General features: G+C 41.9%; 1 protein-coding gene across 1 annotated transcript in view; it reads right to left on the reverse strand.

The window, feature by feature from the left end:
• Positions 1–15,781, reverse strand: part of LOC142856809 (extracellular calcium-sensing receptor-like) — a 30,074-nt gene extending 14,293 nt beyond the window's left edge. The window contains exons 1-3 of the mRNA XM_075984486.1: positions 15,573–15,781; positions 8,971–9,262; positions 6,460–7,257 (exon numbers count right to left, since the gene is read on the reverse strand). Coding sequence (XP_075840601.1) covers positions 6,460–7,257; positions 8,971–9,262; positions 15,573–15,781 — 1,299 coding nt within the window. The remainder of the gene's footprint in view (positions 1–6,459; positions 7,258–8,970; positions 9,263–15,572) is intronic.
• Between the last annotated feature and the right edge of the window lie 439 nt (positions 15,782–16,220).

A 16,220-nucleotide genomic window follows, 5' to 3' on the forward strand; every position in this document is an offset into this window, starting at 1 on the left:
TGGGCACTGGGACCCGGTAGTGAGTGCAACTGGGCGGGCGGGAGTCCCTTTGTTTCAATAGCCTGCCTGCAGCAAGGTGGGCCTTTTGTCTGCAAGATCCCTGGCCAGCAAGGAGACCTGATCCTGTAAAAGAAGATCCATAGGGGAGCATTAGGAGATGGGCAGGCGATAATGCAAGAATTCCTCCAAAAATCGGAAAAACAACATGAAATCACCAGAACCCAGTGAACAAACAACATGATCTGAACACCTTAATCAAGAAGAAGTAGAAAAAATTGACTTTATAAAAGTTATAGAGGCCCTTAAATAGGAGGTGAACACTCCCTTAAAGAAATGGATGAGAAGAATAACAAAAAGTTTGAAGAATTGAGTAAATCCATAAATGATATCCTAGGAAACCAAGGAAAAACAATCAAACAGATAATGGAAACAGTTCAAGACTTGAATACTGAAATGGAGGCAAGAAAGAAAACACAAACTGAGGGCTGGCTGGATATGTAAAATCTAGGTAAAAGAATAGAGACTACAGAAACAAGCATAACCAATAGAATACAAGAGATAGAAGAAAGAATCACAGATTCTAAAGATACCATAGAGAAAACAAATGCACTGATCGAAGAAAACAGCAAATCCAACAAATTCTCATCACAAAAATCAGGAAATCTGGGACACAATAAAAAGACAAAACCTAAGAATAATAAGGGTAGAAATAGGAGAAGTACAGCTGAACAGTCCAGAAAATATATTTAATAAAATTAAAGAAGAAAACTTTCCCAACCTAAAGAAAGATATTCCCCACATAAGACTTCTCCCGACTGATGCATGGGCCATGGGTCATTTTCACTGTTGCCTCTTTACACCCAGTGAATGTGCCAATGTATTTGTCTGTCCTGCCATTTGTGAGAGTTTGAGCTGTTTCTTATTTTAGCATTATGAACATTGTTGGGTACATCAATTATTGTCTCATGGCCATGCCTGGTTTGCATGCACCCCTGACCTCTCCAATGACCCCACAGACTGACCACGAAGCATATAATGGGATTGCAACCACTCCATCTGCAATAAAATGCATTCACCTGATGACTACCAATTTTTGGTATCAATGAACCGATCTCGAAAGCAGAACTTTTGAGACTATGTTTAAGGATGAACGCCGGTGTGAACTTTCTACATTGTATTTTGAAAAGTTTATTTCTGTATTTTAAAAAAAGAAATAATATTAAGAGCTGGAAGAGAAAAAGGTCAATTAACTTATAAAGGTAAACCAATCAGACTTACACCTGACTTCTCTATAAAAACCATGAAAGCCAGAAGGTCCTGGATAGATGTACTGCAGAAAATAAGAGACCATGGATGCAAGCCCAGACTACTATACCCAGCCAACCTTTCATTCACTATAAATGGAGAAAACAAAATGTTCCAGGATAAAAACAAATTTAAACAATATGTAGCCACAAAACCAGCCTTACAGAAAGTAATAGAAGGAAAATCACAACCCAAGAAGTACAACAATGCCCACAATAACTCAGACATCTAGTGACCCTTCACCAGCACAACATGAAGAAGGGAAACACACAAACTCTACCACCAAAAAAAATGACCAGAGTTAACAACCACTGGTCTTTAATATCACTTAATATCAATGGACTCAACTCACCTAAAAAAGGCACATGCTAAGAGATTAGATACGAAAACAGGATCCAACATTCTGCTGTTTACAAGAAACACACCTCAAACTGAAAGACAGAGATCTACACAGAGTAAAGGGTTGAGAAAAGGTTTATCAAGCAAATGAACCTAAGAAACAAGCGGGTGTGACCATACTAATTTCTAACAAAGTTAACTTGAAACTAAAATCAATCAGAAGAGATGGGGAGCGACATTTTATACTCATAACAGGAACAATTCATCAGGATGAAGTCTCAATCCTGAATATTTATGCCCCTAATATAAAATCACCCACTTATGTAAAAGAAACATTACTAGAACTCAAGGCAGTCATCAAACCACACACAATAATAGTAGGAAACTTCAACACTCCTCTCTCACCAATGGACAGGTCAATCATACAGAAACCTAACAAAGAAATAAGAGAATTAATGGAGATAATGAATCAAATGAAATTAACAGACATCTATAGAACATTCCACGCAAATAGGAACGAATATACGTTCTTCTCTGCAGCTCATAGAACCTTCTCAAAAATTGATGAAATACTCAGTAACAAAAAAAAACTTCCACAGTTACAAAAAAATAATAGTAACCACCTATGTCTTATCAGATCACCATGAAATAAAGTTAGAATCCAATAACAATGCTACCCCCAGAAAGCCTACAAACTCATGGAAACTGAACAGTCAACTACTGAACCACACCTGGATCAAGGAAGAAATAAAGAAAGAAATTAAAGTCTTCCTTGAATTCAATGAAAATAAAGAAACAACATACTCAAACTTATAGGACACTATGAAATCAATCCTAAGAGGAAAGTTCATAGCACTAAGTGCCCACTTAAAGAAAACAGAGAAAGCTCACATTGGAGACTTAACAGCCCACCTGAAAGCTCTAGAAAAAAAAGAAGCAGACTCACCTAGGAGGAGTAGAAGACTGGAAATAATCAAACTGAGGGCTGAAATCAACAAAATAGAAACACAGAAAACAATCCAAAGAATCAATGAAACAAAAAGCTGGTTCCTGGAGAAAATCAACAAGATTGATAAACTCCTATCCAAACTAATCAAACGGCAGAGAGAGAATATGCAAATTAATAAGATCAGAAATGAAAAGGGGGACATAACCACAGACACAGAGGAAATTCAGAGAATCATTAGATCTTATTACAAAAGGCTGTATAACACAAAACTGGAAAATGTTAAAGAAATGAACATTTTTTAGAAAAATACCATATACCAAAGTTATACCAGGACCAGGTGAACAATCTAAATAGACCTGTTAGTCGTGAAGAATTAGAAGCTATTATCAAAAACCTCCCTACCAAAAAAAGCCCAGGGCCAGATGGTTTCAATGCTGAATTCTACCAGAACTTCCAAGAAGACCTAATACCTATACTCCTTAATGTATTTCACAATATAAAAACAGAAGAGTCATTGACAAATTCCTTTTATGAAGCTACAGTTACTCTGATACCAAAACCACACAAAGACACAACCAAAAAAGAGAATTACAGGCCAATCTCACTCATGAACATCAGCACAAAAATCCTCAACAAAATACTGGCAAACCATATCCAAGAACACATTAGAAAAATTATCCATTATGATCAAGTAGGCTTCATCCCAGAGATGCAGGGCTGGTTCAACATACGAAAATCTATCAATGTAATCCATCATATAAATAAACTGAAAGAAAAAACCATATGATCATTTCATTAGATGCTGAAAAAGCATTTGACAAAATTCAACATCCCTTTATAATAAAAAGTATTGGAGAGATTAGGGATAAAAGGGTCATTCCTAATTATAATAAAAGATATACAGCAAGCCGACAGCTAACATCAAATTAAACAGAGAGAAACTCAAAGCCATCCCATTAAACTCAGGAACACTACAAGGCTGTCCACTCTGGCCATACCTCTTCAATATAGTGCTTGAAGTTCTAGCAATAGCAATAAGACAACATAATGGGATCAAGGGGATTCGAATTAGAAAGGAAGAAATTAAACTTTCATTATTTGCAGATGATATGATAGTGTACTTAAGCGACCCCCAAAACTCCACCAAAGAACTTTTACAGCTGATAAACAGCTTTAGCAATGTGGCAGGATACAAGATCAACTCCAAAAAATATGTCGCTCTCTTATACACAAAGGATATGGAAGCAGAGAGGGAAATCAGTGAAGCTTCACCTTTCACGATAGCCACAAACAGCATAAAATATCTTGGGGTAACTCTAACCAAGGAAGTGAAAGATCTATTTGACAAGACCTTTAAGGCATTGAAGAAAGAAATTGAGGAGTATACCAAAAAATGGAAGGACCCCCCCTTGCTCTTGGATTGGGAGAATCAACATAGTAAAAATGGCAATTCTACCAAAAGCAATCTACAGATTCAATGCAATCCCCATCAAAATCCCTTCAAAATTCTTCACAGATCTGGAAAACACAATAATCAACTTTATATGGAATAAAAACCCAGGATGGCCAAAACAATCCTATACAATATAGGATCTGCTGGAGGCATTACCATCCCTGAATTCAAACTCTATTACAGAGCTACAGTAATGAAAACAGTGTGGTACTGGCATACAAACAGAGAAGTTGACCAATGGAATCGTATAGAAGACCCGGATTTTAACCCACAAACCTATGAACACCTCATTTTCGATAAAGGAGCTAAAAGTATACAATGGAAGAAAGAAAGCATCTTCAACAAATGGTGCTGGCACAACTGGATGTCAACCTGTAGAAGAATGAAAATAGACCCATATCTATCACCATGCACCAAATGGAATAAAGTCCAAATGGATTAAAGACCTCAATATCAGTCCAAACACATTGAACCTGATAGAAGAGAAAGTGGGAAGTACCCTACAACAGATGGGCACAGGAGATCGCTTCCTATGTATAACCCCAGCAGCACAGACATTAAGGGCAACATTGAATAAATGGGACCTCCTAAAACTGAGAAGCTTCTGTAAAGCAAAGGACACTGTCACTAAGACAAAAAGGCAACCTACTGACTGGGAGAAGATCTTCACTAACCCCGCAACAAACAAAGGTCTGATCTCCAAAATATATAGAGAACTCAAGAAACTAGACTTTAAAATGCTAATTAACCCAATTAAAAAATGGGGCACTTATCTGAACAGAGAATTCTCAACAGAAGAAGTTCAAACGGCCAAAAGACACTTAAGGTCATGCAGCAATATTTGTAATAGCCAGAACTTGGAAAAAACCTAGATGTCCTTCAATGGAAGAATGGATGAAGAAAGTGTGGAATATATACACATTAGAGTACTACGCTGCGGTAAAAAAACAATGACTTCTCGAATTTTGCATGCTAATGGATGGAAATAGAAAACACTATCCTGAGTGAGGTAGCCCAGACCCAAAATGATCAACAGGGGATGTATTCACTCATAATTGGTTTCTAGCCATAAATAAGGGTCACGGAGTCTACAATCGGTGAACCTAAAGAAGCTAAATAAGAAGGTGAACCCAAGGAAATACATATAGTTATCCTCTTGGCTATGGGAAGTACACAAAATTGCCGGGGAGAAAATTGGGATCTTGGGGGTGGGTTAGGATGGGGGTAAGTGGAGATGGCGAAAGAAAAGTGAGAATGGGAGGATGGGGGGAACTTGGGGAAACAGGATGATTGGGATAAAGGAAGGTTGGATGGGGAGCACGGAAGCACAATTCTTAGTTAAGGGAGCCACCTTAGTGTTGATAAGAGACTTGAACCTAGAGTGGCTCCCAGGAGCCCAAGCCAAGGTCCCTAGTTAGTTCCTTGGGCAGCTGAGGATAGGGAACCTGAAATGACCCTAGCCTATAGCAATACTGACGAATATCTTGCATATCACCATAGAACCTTCATCTGGTGAAGGATGGAGCTAGAGACAGAGACCCACACTGGAGCACTGGTCTGAGCTCCCAAGGTCCCAATGAGGAGCGGAAGGAAGTCAGGACCACGAGGGGTACACCCACCCACTAGACAGTGGGGCTGATCTATTGCGAGCTCACCAAGGCCAGCTGGACGATGACTGGAAAAGCATGGGATCAAACTGGACTCTCTGAACATGGTGAGCAATGAGGGCTGATGAGAAGCGAAGGACAATGGCACTGGATTTTGATCCTACTTCATTTTCTGGCTTTGTGGGAGCCTAGCCAGTTTGGATGTTCACCTTCCTAGACGTGGACAGAGGGGGGAGGTCCTTGGACTTTCCACAGGGCAGGGAACCCTGGCTGCTCTTTGGACTGGAGAGGGAGGGGGAGACGAGTGGGGGGAGGGGGAGAAGGGTGGGAGGAGGGGGAAAGAAATGGGAGGCTGGGAGGAGGCGGAAACTGTTTTTTTTTTCATTTTCTCAATAAAAAAAATGAAATAAATAAATAAATAAATGGGTTGATTTAAAAGTAAGAGCTACTAAACAATAAGATTAAGCAAATAGATCAAAATTTATAATTAATATAAGCCTCTGAGTGTTTATTCAGGAAGTGGTGGAAAGAAAAAAAACTCCACTTACATGTTTACTGTTATGTGAAATACTAATTTTACTAGGCTTCCTGATGGTGCTAAATCAGGCAACCCACAGGAACTGGACTCTTCTGAGATCCCACACAATGCATGGATTCCTTGGCGACTATTCCTTCTAAGATGCCTCTTATTGGTAAGCATGTGACATCCTTGCTGAAGCATATAGTCAGCTTTTCTACAGCCTAGTCAGAGACAATGTCCTCTTCCCCCACCATCCCAGAGCCACCCACTGCACATGTCCTCTCACCTGCCAGGGCTGGAAGTCCTGGGAATCTGTACTTTTCCCATCCTGCTGTCCACTGGTTATCATGTCTTGCAGGGCATGGGCAATGCTGTAGACAGCTGTGTAAGCAGCATCAATTTTACTCACTTCTGGGAAAGGATACTGCTGGTTTATCAGACTCTCATTCCCTGAGCACAGCTGGACACCCTCTGTCACTGGGCTGCTCTGGTGGGGCCATGTGCAATGAAAGGTAAACTCCCAGAACTTCTTTATAAACATATCTTCTGGAGTCTGGCTGGGGCGTAGGTTAGCAAGGAACTCTGGGAAGCCAGTAGCCCTGCTGCTGTGATACAGAAGGCCAAATGTGCCAAACAATACCTGGGAAATGCCTGGAATAGACAGGGCAAGTGCCATGTGCAGAGTGCCCTTGCTGACCCAGACCTGGCCTGAAACAGGAACGCCCAGTAACCTATATAGAATAAGCTGGAAATTTGAATTGCTTAGAAAAACCAGAACAACCCTGGCTGTGCATTTCTGCATCTTCTGGACAATCTCTCCAATCTTCCCCATGGACTCATGGGAAGGGACATGGAGGGTGAACTCAATGCACACACCAAATGAGCTCAGTTCCTGATTGGCCAAAGAGCTGGCCTGCTGCCCAAAGTCATCATCATGGGCCAGAATGATCACCCAGGACCACTGAAAGTGAATGATCAGCTGAGTCACTGCACGGCAAGATGTGAGGTCACTAGTCAGGGTTCGAAGGAAAGATGGGAACTGGATCTTGTCACTGAGGCTGGGTAGTGAGGATGAATAACTGACCTGTCAAGGAAGAACCAGGCAATAGAAGAGTGGATGAGATTTGGGCTTATGCATAGGCTGATCATCTGGTTTGAAGGTGGGAAGGAGGAGGCTGGAGACTTGACTCAGTGGTTAAGAGCCCTTGTTCTTCTGGTAGAAGACTCAAGTTCAAGATCTAGCACACACACCAGGTGGCTCACACACATCTACCTGTCACTCCAAGTCAAGGAAATCTGATAACCTCTTCTAGCTTCCTCCTACACCTACAACATAGACTCACATAAGTAACAAAACACATAAACGTATATTAAACTCTCTGGTTTGCATACAGCTGTGATGCTGTTCTTTTTCATTTTTGTGTGTGTGTGTGTGTGTGTGTGTGTGTGTGTGTGTGTGTGTTTTCTGATGGTACATGTGTGGAGGTCAGGAGACAAATTGTGGGGACTAGTTCTCTTCCACCACATGGGTTCCAGAGGTTCAATCTCAAGTCATCGAGCTTGGTTAACGTTTACCCCACAAACCTTCTTTCTGTCCCTGGTAGGGACCAATGGGTTCCCAGTAGAATCACCAGGCAAGAACAACGATTAGCTCTTATCACACCACCACTGCAAGACTTTCCTGTTTACTGAGTTTACTTCCCAGAACCAACATAGAAGAAAATAACTGACTCCCAAAAGGTGTCTTTTAACTAACATGCAGATGAGTACAATGGCACTGGTGTTGAGTATACACATAAACACACACGCATAATAATAATAATAATAATAAATGATGTAGAGATGGTTCAGTGGTTAAGAGTACTTACTACTATTTCAGAGAACTGAGATTCAATTCCCAGCACCCATATGGCAGTTAAAGAAATCTGTAACTCAGTCTAGAGAATTCAATGTCCTCTGATTTTCATGGGGATCAGGCAAACATGTAATACATGTGTGCATATAAATACATATATAGATGCATATATACACATATAAATATTTACATATATGCATACATGTATATGTACATGTGTGCATATATACATGAAGGAAAAATACTCATACACATAAAATAAAAATAAATAAATCTTTAAAAATATTTCTTAAATCATGCCTGGCGAGGTGTCCTCAAAGGGGCTAGAGACAAGCCATTTCAAGAAGTTCACCTCTGCAGTATGAGGAATTAGTTATTGGCAGCTGATGGCTGCCAAAGAATGGTCATTAATCAAAACTGAGGATCTAAAGTTGGGGAGATGGGGGCACTAGAGGGAGTTAGAGGTAGTGCTGGATGGGTACGATCAAAAAACACTGTATAAATATAATCTATTTTCTTCTTTTTTTTTTCTTTTTTTTGAGACAGAGTTTCTCTGTAGCTTTGGAGCCTGTCCTGGAACTAACTCTTGTAGTCCAGGCTGGCCTCGAACTCACAGAGATCCGCCTGCCTCTGCCTCCCAAGTGCTGGGATTAAAGGCATGCGCCACCACTGCCTGACTATAGTCTATTTTCAAACAATAAAAAATATTTAAAAGAAAAAAAAATATTTCTTAAATAAAAAAAATGTTCTCAGTTTCCTGGTCAATGAGAGGGATGCCAGTTCTCTCTAAACTAGCTTTATCTGTATATGGAGGGGAACCGTGTTGCACATGGAGAATACTTGCAGGGAGCCTGGCTCCACAGCAAAGCTGCTCACGCCTGTGGCCATCACCATCTGTTTCTCTATCCTCATTCATGAAGGAAGAAGGCTTGAGTAACTCACCTGGGGAAACTTGTACAGCCCCAGAAGTCTGGCCATGGAGACAGACAGGGATGACCGTGTGTCCCCAACCAGAGCAGCCTGAGGAGAGCCATGCTGGCAGGTATAGTTCGGAATGGGCTCCTCCTGCCTCGAGAGAAAGCTCATTGTCTCGTGGACAGCTCCATGCACTGAGTCCCCAGAGTTTCGAATGGAGAAGCCCAGAGTCAAATTGGGCAACAAGTGAGCACTCCTATTGATCTCCTCGATAGCAAAGACGAAACTCTGGGCCACCCGGTAGCCCCACTTGGAAATGCTGAGGGAAAGAGAAGCCCAAATTAATCACATATTATGGGATATATAGAACAAGAATAAACACAGGGACACAAGGATAAAAAGCAAACACATACATCTCCACAAATACATGTACACAGATGTGCATAGAAACACAGTTCAGAATACTCAGAGGGGAGCCAGAGGGAATGTGGAGCCAGTAATCAGAGGGGACAGTTTCAGAAGACAGAATGGATAACTGAAGATCTATTGAATTAGCTGGGTGTGGTGGCACACTTGTTTAATCCCAGCACTCTGGAGGTAGAGCAGATGGATCTTTGTGAAGTGGAGACCGGCATGGATGACAGAGACACATCCAGGTACCAGGAACTACATATATAGAGACCCTGCCTCATGCAAACAAAAAAAAAATTTATTGCACAGTACATTTGGTTAGAATTAACAGTAACTAACATCTATTTCAGAATTGCTCATAGTAAGAGCCAGAAGACAGAGAGAAGAGATGTGAAATGTTGTCTTTGGTAGATAATTTGGGCATAGCAGACATGTGAGTCTGCCAACAGCCAATCATGCACTGGGAAATTCCTTGCGCGGCCCTACTCTTCCCTGCTGAACTATTGGCAATGGATGTATTCTGGGGAAAAGACACTCACTATTGTCAGTCCTGTCCCTAAGAGGTGAACCCACAAACTTCAGTACACAGTTCCAGACCTGCAGCCACACAGACAGTCCTGGGTAAAATCGGAGGGTCACAGCTGAGTGGGGGGTGGTGCATGCCTTTAATCCCAGAACTGGGGAGGCTCAGGCAAGCAAATCTTTATGAGTCTGAGGCTAGCCTAGACTACAGAGTGAGTTCCAGAACTGTCAGTGCTACACAGAAAAACACTATTTAAAAAAAAAAAGAGTTTGCGGTCAGCCTGATATACAGAGCAAATTCCAGAATAGTCAAGTTTAGGCAGTGAAGGACAGAAATCTGGGGAAGATGTAATTGAATATGAGGGCCATGTTCCAGCCCCAGCAAGCAGCAGAACTTGGCAGTTTTGGTCACATAGTTCTGGCTTTAGAGTTAAGGAGAGAAGAAAGGCACTATGGAACATTCCCCATTAATAAGGAAAGCTGCTGAGGACAGGCAGGTGTCCTTGAATGGAGGCCTAAGGAGGCCACTGCATGAAGCTGTGAAGTTGAACCCTAGAATTTCTTGGAGAACCCAAGATGTTGGAAATGTCAGAGTCATGAGATTCCTGCTGAACAAAGCTACAAACAGGGAATGGAACCAACCCAAGAGAAACAAGTGTGTTGCAGTAAACAAATCTAAAAGGAGTTGGAGATCTGAAGAGTGTTTGGACATCAGACATGGAGGTGCAGAGTTATGAGTTTGCCCACCTGGTTTTCTGTCTTGCTTTGGAACAGTATTTCCTATGTTCCCTCTCTTATGCTTTGGAATGGTGCCATTGTATGCTGGAAATATATGATCTGCTTTTGGATGTTGATTTTATAGGTAATTACAGTTAAGACATTGCATGAATCTTAGAAGAGACTTTGAACTTCAGACTTTTAAATAGACTATGGGTACTTTTGCAGTTGGACTTAATGCATTTTTGCATTATGATATGGCTACAAGTCTTTGGGGTGATGGCTTGAAATAAAATGGCCCCCAAATTAAGGGGCACTAATAGGATGACCGTGTTGGAATAGCTGTGGTCTTATTGGAGGAAAAGTGTCCCTGTATAAGCAGGCTTTGTGCTTTCTATATGCTCAAGCCATGCCCAGTGAGACTGCCTACTTCCTGTTACCTGCATATCAACATATCCAGCTACCTCTCCAGCACCATATCTGCCTGCATGATAACATGTTCCCTGCCAAGGTGATAACAGACTAAACCTCTGAACTGTAAGTGAGCCACCGCAATTAAATGTTTTCTTTGAAAAAAACAGAAAAATAATCAGTGCCTAACAAAACAAAAAGGCATGAATGTGGGAAAAAGACCTGTAAAAGGAAGGAAGAAATGAGAGGGAGGAAAGTTAGGTAAGAGACGCTGGGGTTGAGAATTAAACAAATGCACTATGTAAACATGTGAAATCAGCAAAGATCAAATACAATAAAATATTAACATATACATACAAGTAACACTAAATGGACTCAATAGGTCTCATTTATAAATATCTATATATTTGTTTGCATATGTATGCAGCAATAATATTTAAAAATAAAAGGCAATAAATTTAAGAGGGTAGACCATTTGGGAGGTGTTGAAAGGAGTAGAGGGGAATATAGTTAGATAGATCGATAAGATGATAGATAGATAGATAGATAGATAGATAGATAGATAGATAGATAGATAGACAGACAGACAGACACAAATCAACATAGACAGAGATAGAGATATATGGGGCTGTTCAGACAAAGAATTTCTTTGTGCCTTTGGCTGGCCTGAATCCAAAGGTATCTACCTGCCTTGGCCTCTTGAGTGCTGGAATTAAAGCAAAATGTCACCATATCCAGTTGATGTTGTTTATGTTAATTAAATTTTTCTAAATGTCAATCCTGAGAGAAGATTTGATTTTGTTTTGAGGCAGAGTCTCCTTATCCCCCAGTCTTACCTCACACTCACTATATAGCCAAGAATGATGAATTCTTTCAATATATGTGTATGTATAAGCCAGAAGCTGACAACTACTACTCTCTTTAAGCATGCTCTCTGTGTGTATGTGTGTGAGTGTGTGTATGTGTGTATATGTGTGTGTGGCTGTATATGTGGTGTTGTATTCATGTGCATGTGTGTTTCTGCTTGGAGGGTAAAGGCTGCTAGGATGCCAGAATAGCTTTCTAAATTACTTTTCCATCTTTAAAAACATTATCCTGTGTTCATGTGTGTATATGATGTGTGTGTAGACTCACACAAGCTAGAACACATGGAGGTCAGGAATCGACTTTGTGAGTCAACTCTCTCCTTCCACCTTTATGTGGGTTCCAGGTAGGGCCAGGTCATCCATCAGGCTTGCATGCCAAGTGTTTTACTCCATATTGCATCTCACTGGCCCTTTTTCACCTTATTTTTTGAGACAGGTTATCTCACTGAACCTGGACCTCATCCATTCAGATAGGCTGACTGGCCACAGACCTGTAGGAATCTGCCTGTCTCACTCATTGTTCCTAACCAGAGTTAAAGATGCTCTGATGGAGGCGGGTCTTGTATTTATCTGTTGCTTTCATTGGTTAATTAATAAAGAAAACTGCTTGGCCCTGATAGGACAGAAAATTAGGTAGGTGGAGTAGACAGAACAGAATGCTGGGAGAAAGAAGCCAAGTCAGGCAGTCGCCATGATTCTCCCACTCCGGACAGATGCAGGTTAAGATCTTCCCTGGTAAGCCACCTCGTGAGCTACACAAATGATTAGAAATGGGTTAGATCAATATGTAAGAGCTAGCCAATAAGAGACTGGAACTAATGGGCCAGGCAGTGTTTAAAAGAATACAGTTTCCGTGTAATTATTTCGGGGCATAAGCTAGCCATGTGGGCAGCAGGGTGCCAGGGACACAGCCCTGCCGCTCCTATTACTACAATGCTCAATAGCCTAAGATTTCACATGGGTTCTGGGAATCAAACTCAGATCTTCATGCTTGCACAGCAGACACTTCACCAACTCAGACATTTCCCCAGACCCTAAGACCTTCACTTTCGGATTCTCCTGTCTCTGTCTCCCATGGGAGATTTTAAACATTCACGTCACCAAAAAATAAGTATGCAAAGTGATGGGTTTGTGAATGAAATAAGCTTGATAAATCATTCTATAATGTATACATTTATTACAATACAGCTCTGTGCCCAATACACACATGCAATTATTACTCACTGGATTAAAATATAACATGGGATTGGTATGGTAACAAACACTTGTGATTCCAGTACTAAGGATTTGGACGCAGGAAGATATTGAGTTCTAGGCTAATATCATCTACACAGTATAGCCCTCTCTCAAAAAAATTAAAATAAAATAAAAGAGAACTCAAGGACAAGCCAGTATGGCCAATGTGTTGGTTCGTGCTTGCAGTCCTGTGTTTGAGGACTAGTCTGAATTATACAAGGAGTTCCAGAGTAGTCGGAACATAAATTGGGATACTGACTCCAAAAAAAAGTAATATAGCTCTCTCTCCTCAAGCCAGGCAAGATGCCCAAGGGAAAGAAGGCCAAGGGGAAGAAGGTGGCCCCGGGCCCCGCCGTCGTGAAGAAGCACGAGGCTAAGAAGGTGGTGAATCCTTTGTTTGAGAAGAGGCCTAAGGTGCACCCACCCACTGAGAAAATGGAGCTGATCTACTGGGAGCTCACCAAGGCCAGCTGGACTGTGACTGAAAAAGCATGGGTTAAAACTGGACTCTCTGAACATGGCGAACAATGAGGGCTGATGAGAAGCCAAGGACAATGGCACGGGGTTTTGATCCTACTTCATTTTCTGGCTTTGTGGCAGCCTAGCCAGTTTGGATGTTCACCTTCCTAGATATGGACAGAGGGGGGAGGACCTAGGACTTACCACAGGGCAGAGAACCCTAACTGCTCTTTGGACTGGAGAGGGAGGGGGAGAGGAGTGGGGGGAGGGGGAGAAGGGTGGGAGGAGGGGGAGAAGGGTGGGAGGAGGGGGAGGGAAATGGGAGGCTGGGAGGAAGTGGAAACTTGTTTTTTTTCTTTCTTTTCTCAATGAAAAAATAAATAAATAAATTTAAAAAAAAAAGAAGAGGCCTAAGAACTTCAGCAATGGGCAGGACATCCAGCCGAAGAGAGATCGTCAAATGGCCCTGCTACATTCGGCCGCAGCGAGAGGGCCATCCTCATAAGCGGCTCAAAGTTGCTCCTGCCATTAACCAGTTCACCCAGGCCCTGCACTGGCAAACAGCTACTCAGTGGTTAAACTTTCCCACAAGTACAGGCCAGAGACAAAGCATGAAAAGAAGCAAAGGCTGCTGGCCCGTGCTGAGAAGAAAGCTGCTGGGAAAGGTGATGTCCCAACTAAAAGACCACCTGTCCTTCGAGCAGGCATCAATACAGTCACCACTTTGGTAGAGAACAAGAAGGCTCAGTTGGTGGTGACTGCCCATGACATAGACCCCACTGAGCTTGTAGTCTTCCTGCCTGCCCTGTGTTGGAAGATGGCGGTCCCCTATTGCATCATCAAAAGAAAGGCCAGGCTGGGGCGGCTGGTCACAGGAAGACGTGCACCACTGTTGCCTTCACACAGGTTAACTCGGGAGACAAGGGTGCTCTGGCCAAGCTGGTAGAAGCTATTAGGACCAATTACAACGACAGATATGATGAGATCTGCCGCCACTGGGGAGGCAATGTCCTGGGTCCAAATCTGTGGCTTGAATTACCAAGCTGGAAAAGGCAAAGGCCAAAGAACTCGCCACTACACAGGGTTAAATGTACTGCTGAGTTTTCTGTACATAAATATAATTACAAACCTTTAAAAATACAAATGATGTCAAATATGAAAACACAGTAATAAAAAATCTCATCCATTTGTAATTGAATAAAAAATGATGGATGTTACTTTAAAAACCACTCTTAAATGGTTTTTGATACGAGACTCATCATGTTTCCCAATCTTGCCTGGAACTAATAATACTCCTGCCTCAGCTTTCTGAGTGATAAGAGTACAGCCATGTACCCTATGCTCAATTAAAAGCAATAAAGCTAAATACAAATGTTTAAAAAGGCTTGTTTTAGAAACTACAGTATATTACAAACGCTGGAATGATTATATCCAAAAGTGGAACTGTTCATATGGCTAACGTCATGAGCTGTATCTCCAGGACCTCATGGACTGAATGTGGTGGTGCAGCCCATCATCTCATCACTGGGAAAGGGGAGGCTGGAGATCAGAAATTCAAGGTCATCTATGACTACCTAATGAATTCGAGACTCCATGATGCTTAGAAAAAATAACAAGCAAAAGGGATACAACACAGAGGAATCACAGAGACTGATAATTGATGAAAATCTATTATTTACACATTAATCCATTCAGCAAACACACCTACATAGACACTATTTTAAGAACCAAGGATATACAGAAGAATCAAGAAGCCCTACCTGGCCTGTGGAGGGCAGACATTACACCCAGTACAAGAGCACCCATACTTCAGTCCAGTGCAAACAACAAGGACAGACAGACAGAGGTGATGTAAAAGGAGAGCAACAGAGATACAGCATGGATACACAGAGAAAGGTGGTGGCCATCTAGCTGGGACTCTGAGAATCAACCCCTATCCAAGGCTTCCACAACCTTGTAAGGCTGCTTCTGGGTTTCAGAGACTCCCATTCCACATCCAACACTTACTCTGAAGCCAGCAGTCCTGATGGTGGGACAGTGAAGTCAGACAGGGTATCAATAGAGAGATCAAAGATGGAGAAGCTGCCTCCCACAATTACATCCCCAGGACGGTCAAAGTGAGGCCTCTGCCTTGGCAAAAGCCAGGCTCTTGGTGAGGAAAAAGCAGACACAAAGACACAACCAAAGAGAACAGGAAAGAGAGTACACAGCCACATGCCTGCTGGGCACCAGGCAATCAGTGACAGGACAGCCTCATATGGAGCAGTAGCTTACAGTGAAAGGGGGCTTATATCTGGGAGGATGCTCTCGATCAAGGACCTGAGGCTAAGATCACACTGGGAATTCTAGGTTTACAGACTGTGAGGAGAATATTGGTCACAACATGGTGGAGGTGGGTGACCACTAAATCCCAGAGTCATTAAAAGTTTTATTCCCTTCTCCTGGGTCTTCTTACACTCTTTGCATCCAAGGTCACAGTTCTGGGCATCATTTGCAGACTACAGGAAAGGCAGCAATGGGTCTGATTGTCTCCTGAGGGACTTGCGAGCCCAGGAGCAGCTGTGCTCAGGACAATGTTTGGTAGAGAAACCCCAGGTGAGTACAAGAAGCAAACAGCCCAGTAGCTGAAGTGAAATATTTAGCACACTGTTCACA

Source organism: Microtus pennsylvanicus, chromosome 1, assembly GCF_037038515.1.
Source record: "Microtus pennsylvanicus isolate mMicPen1 chromosome 1, mMicPen1.hap1, whole genome shotgun sequence".
Lineage (NCBI taxonomy): Eukaryota > Metazoa > Chordata > Mammalia > Rodentia > Cricetidae > Microtus > Microtus pennsylvanicus.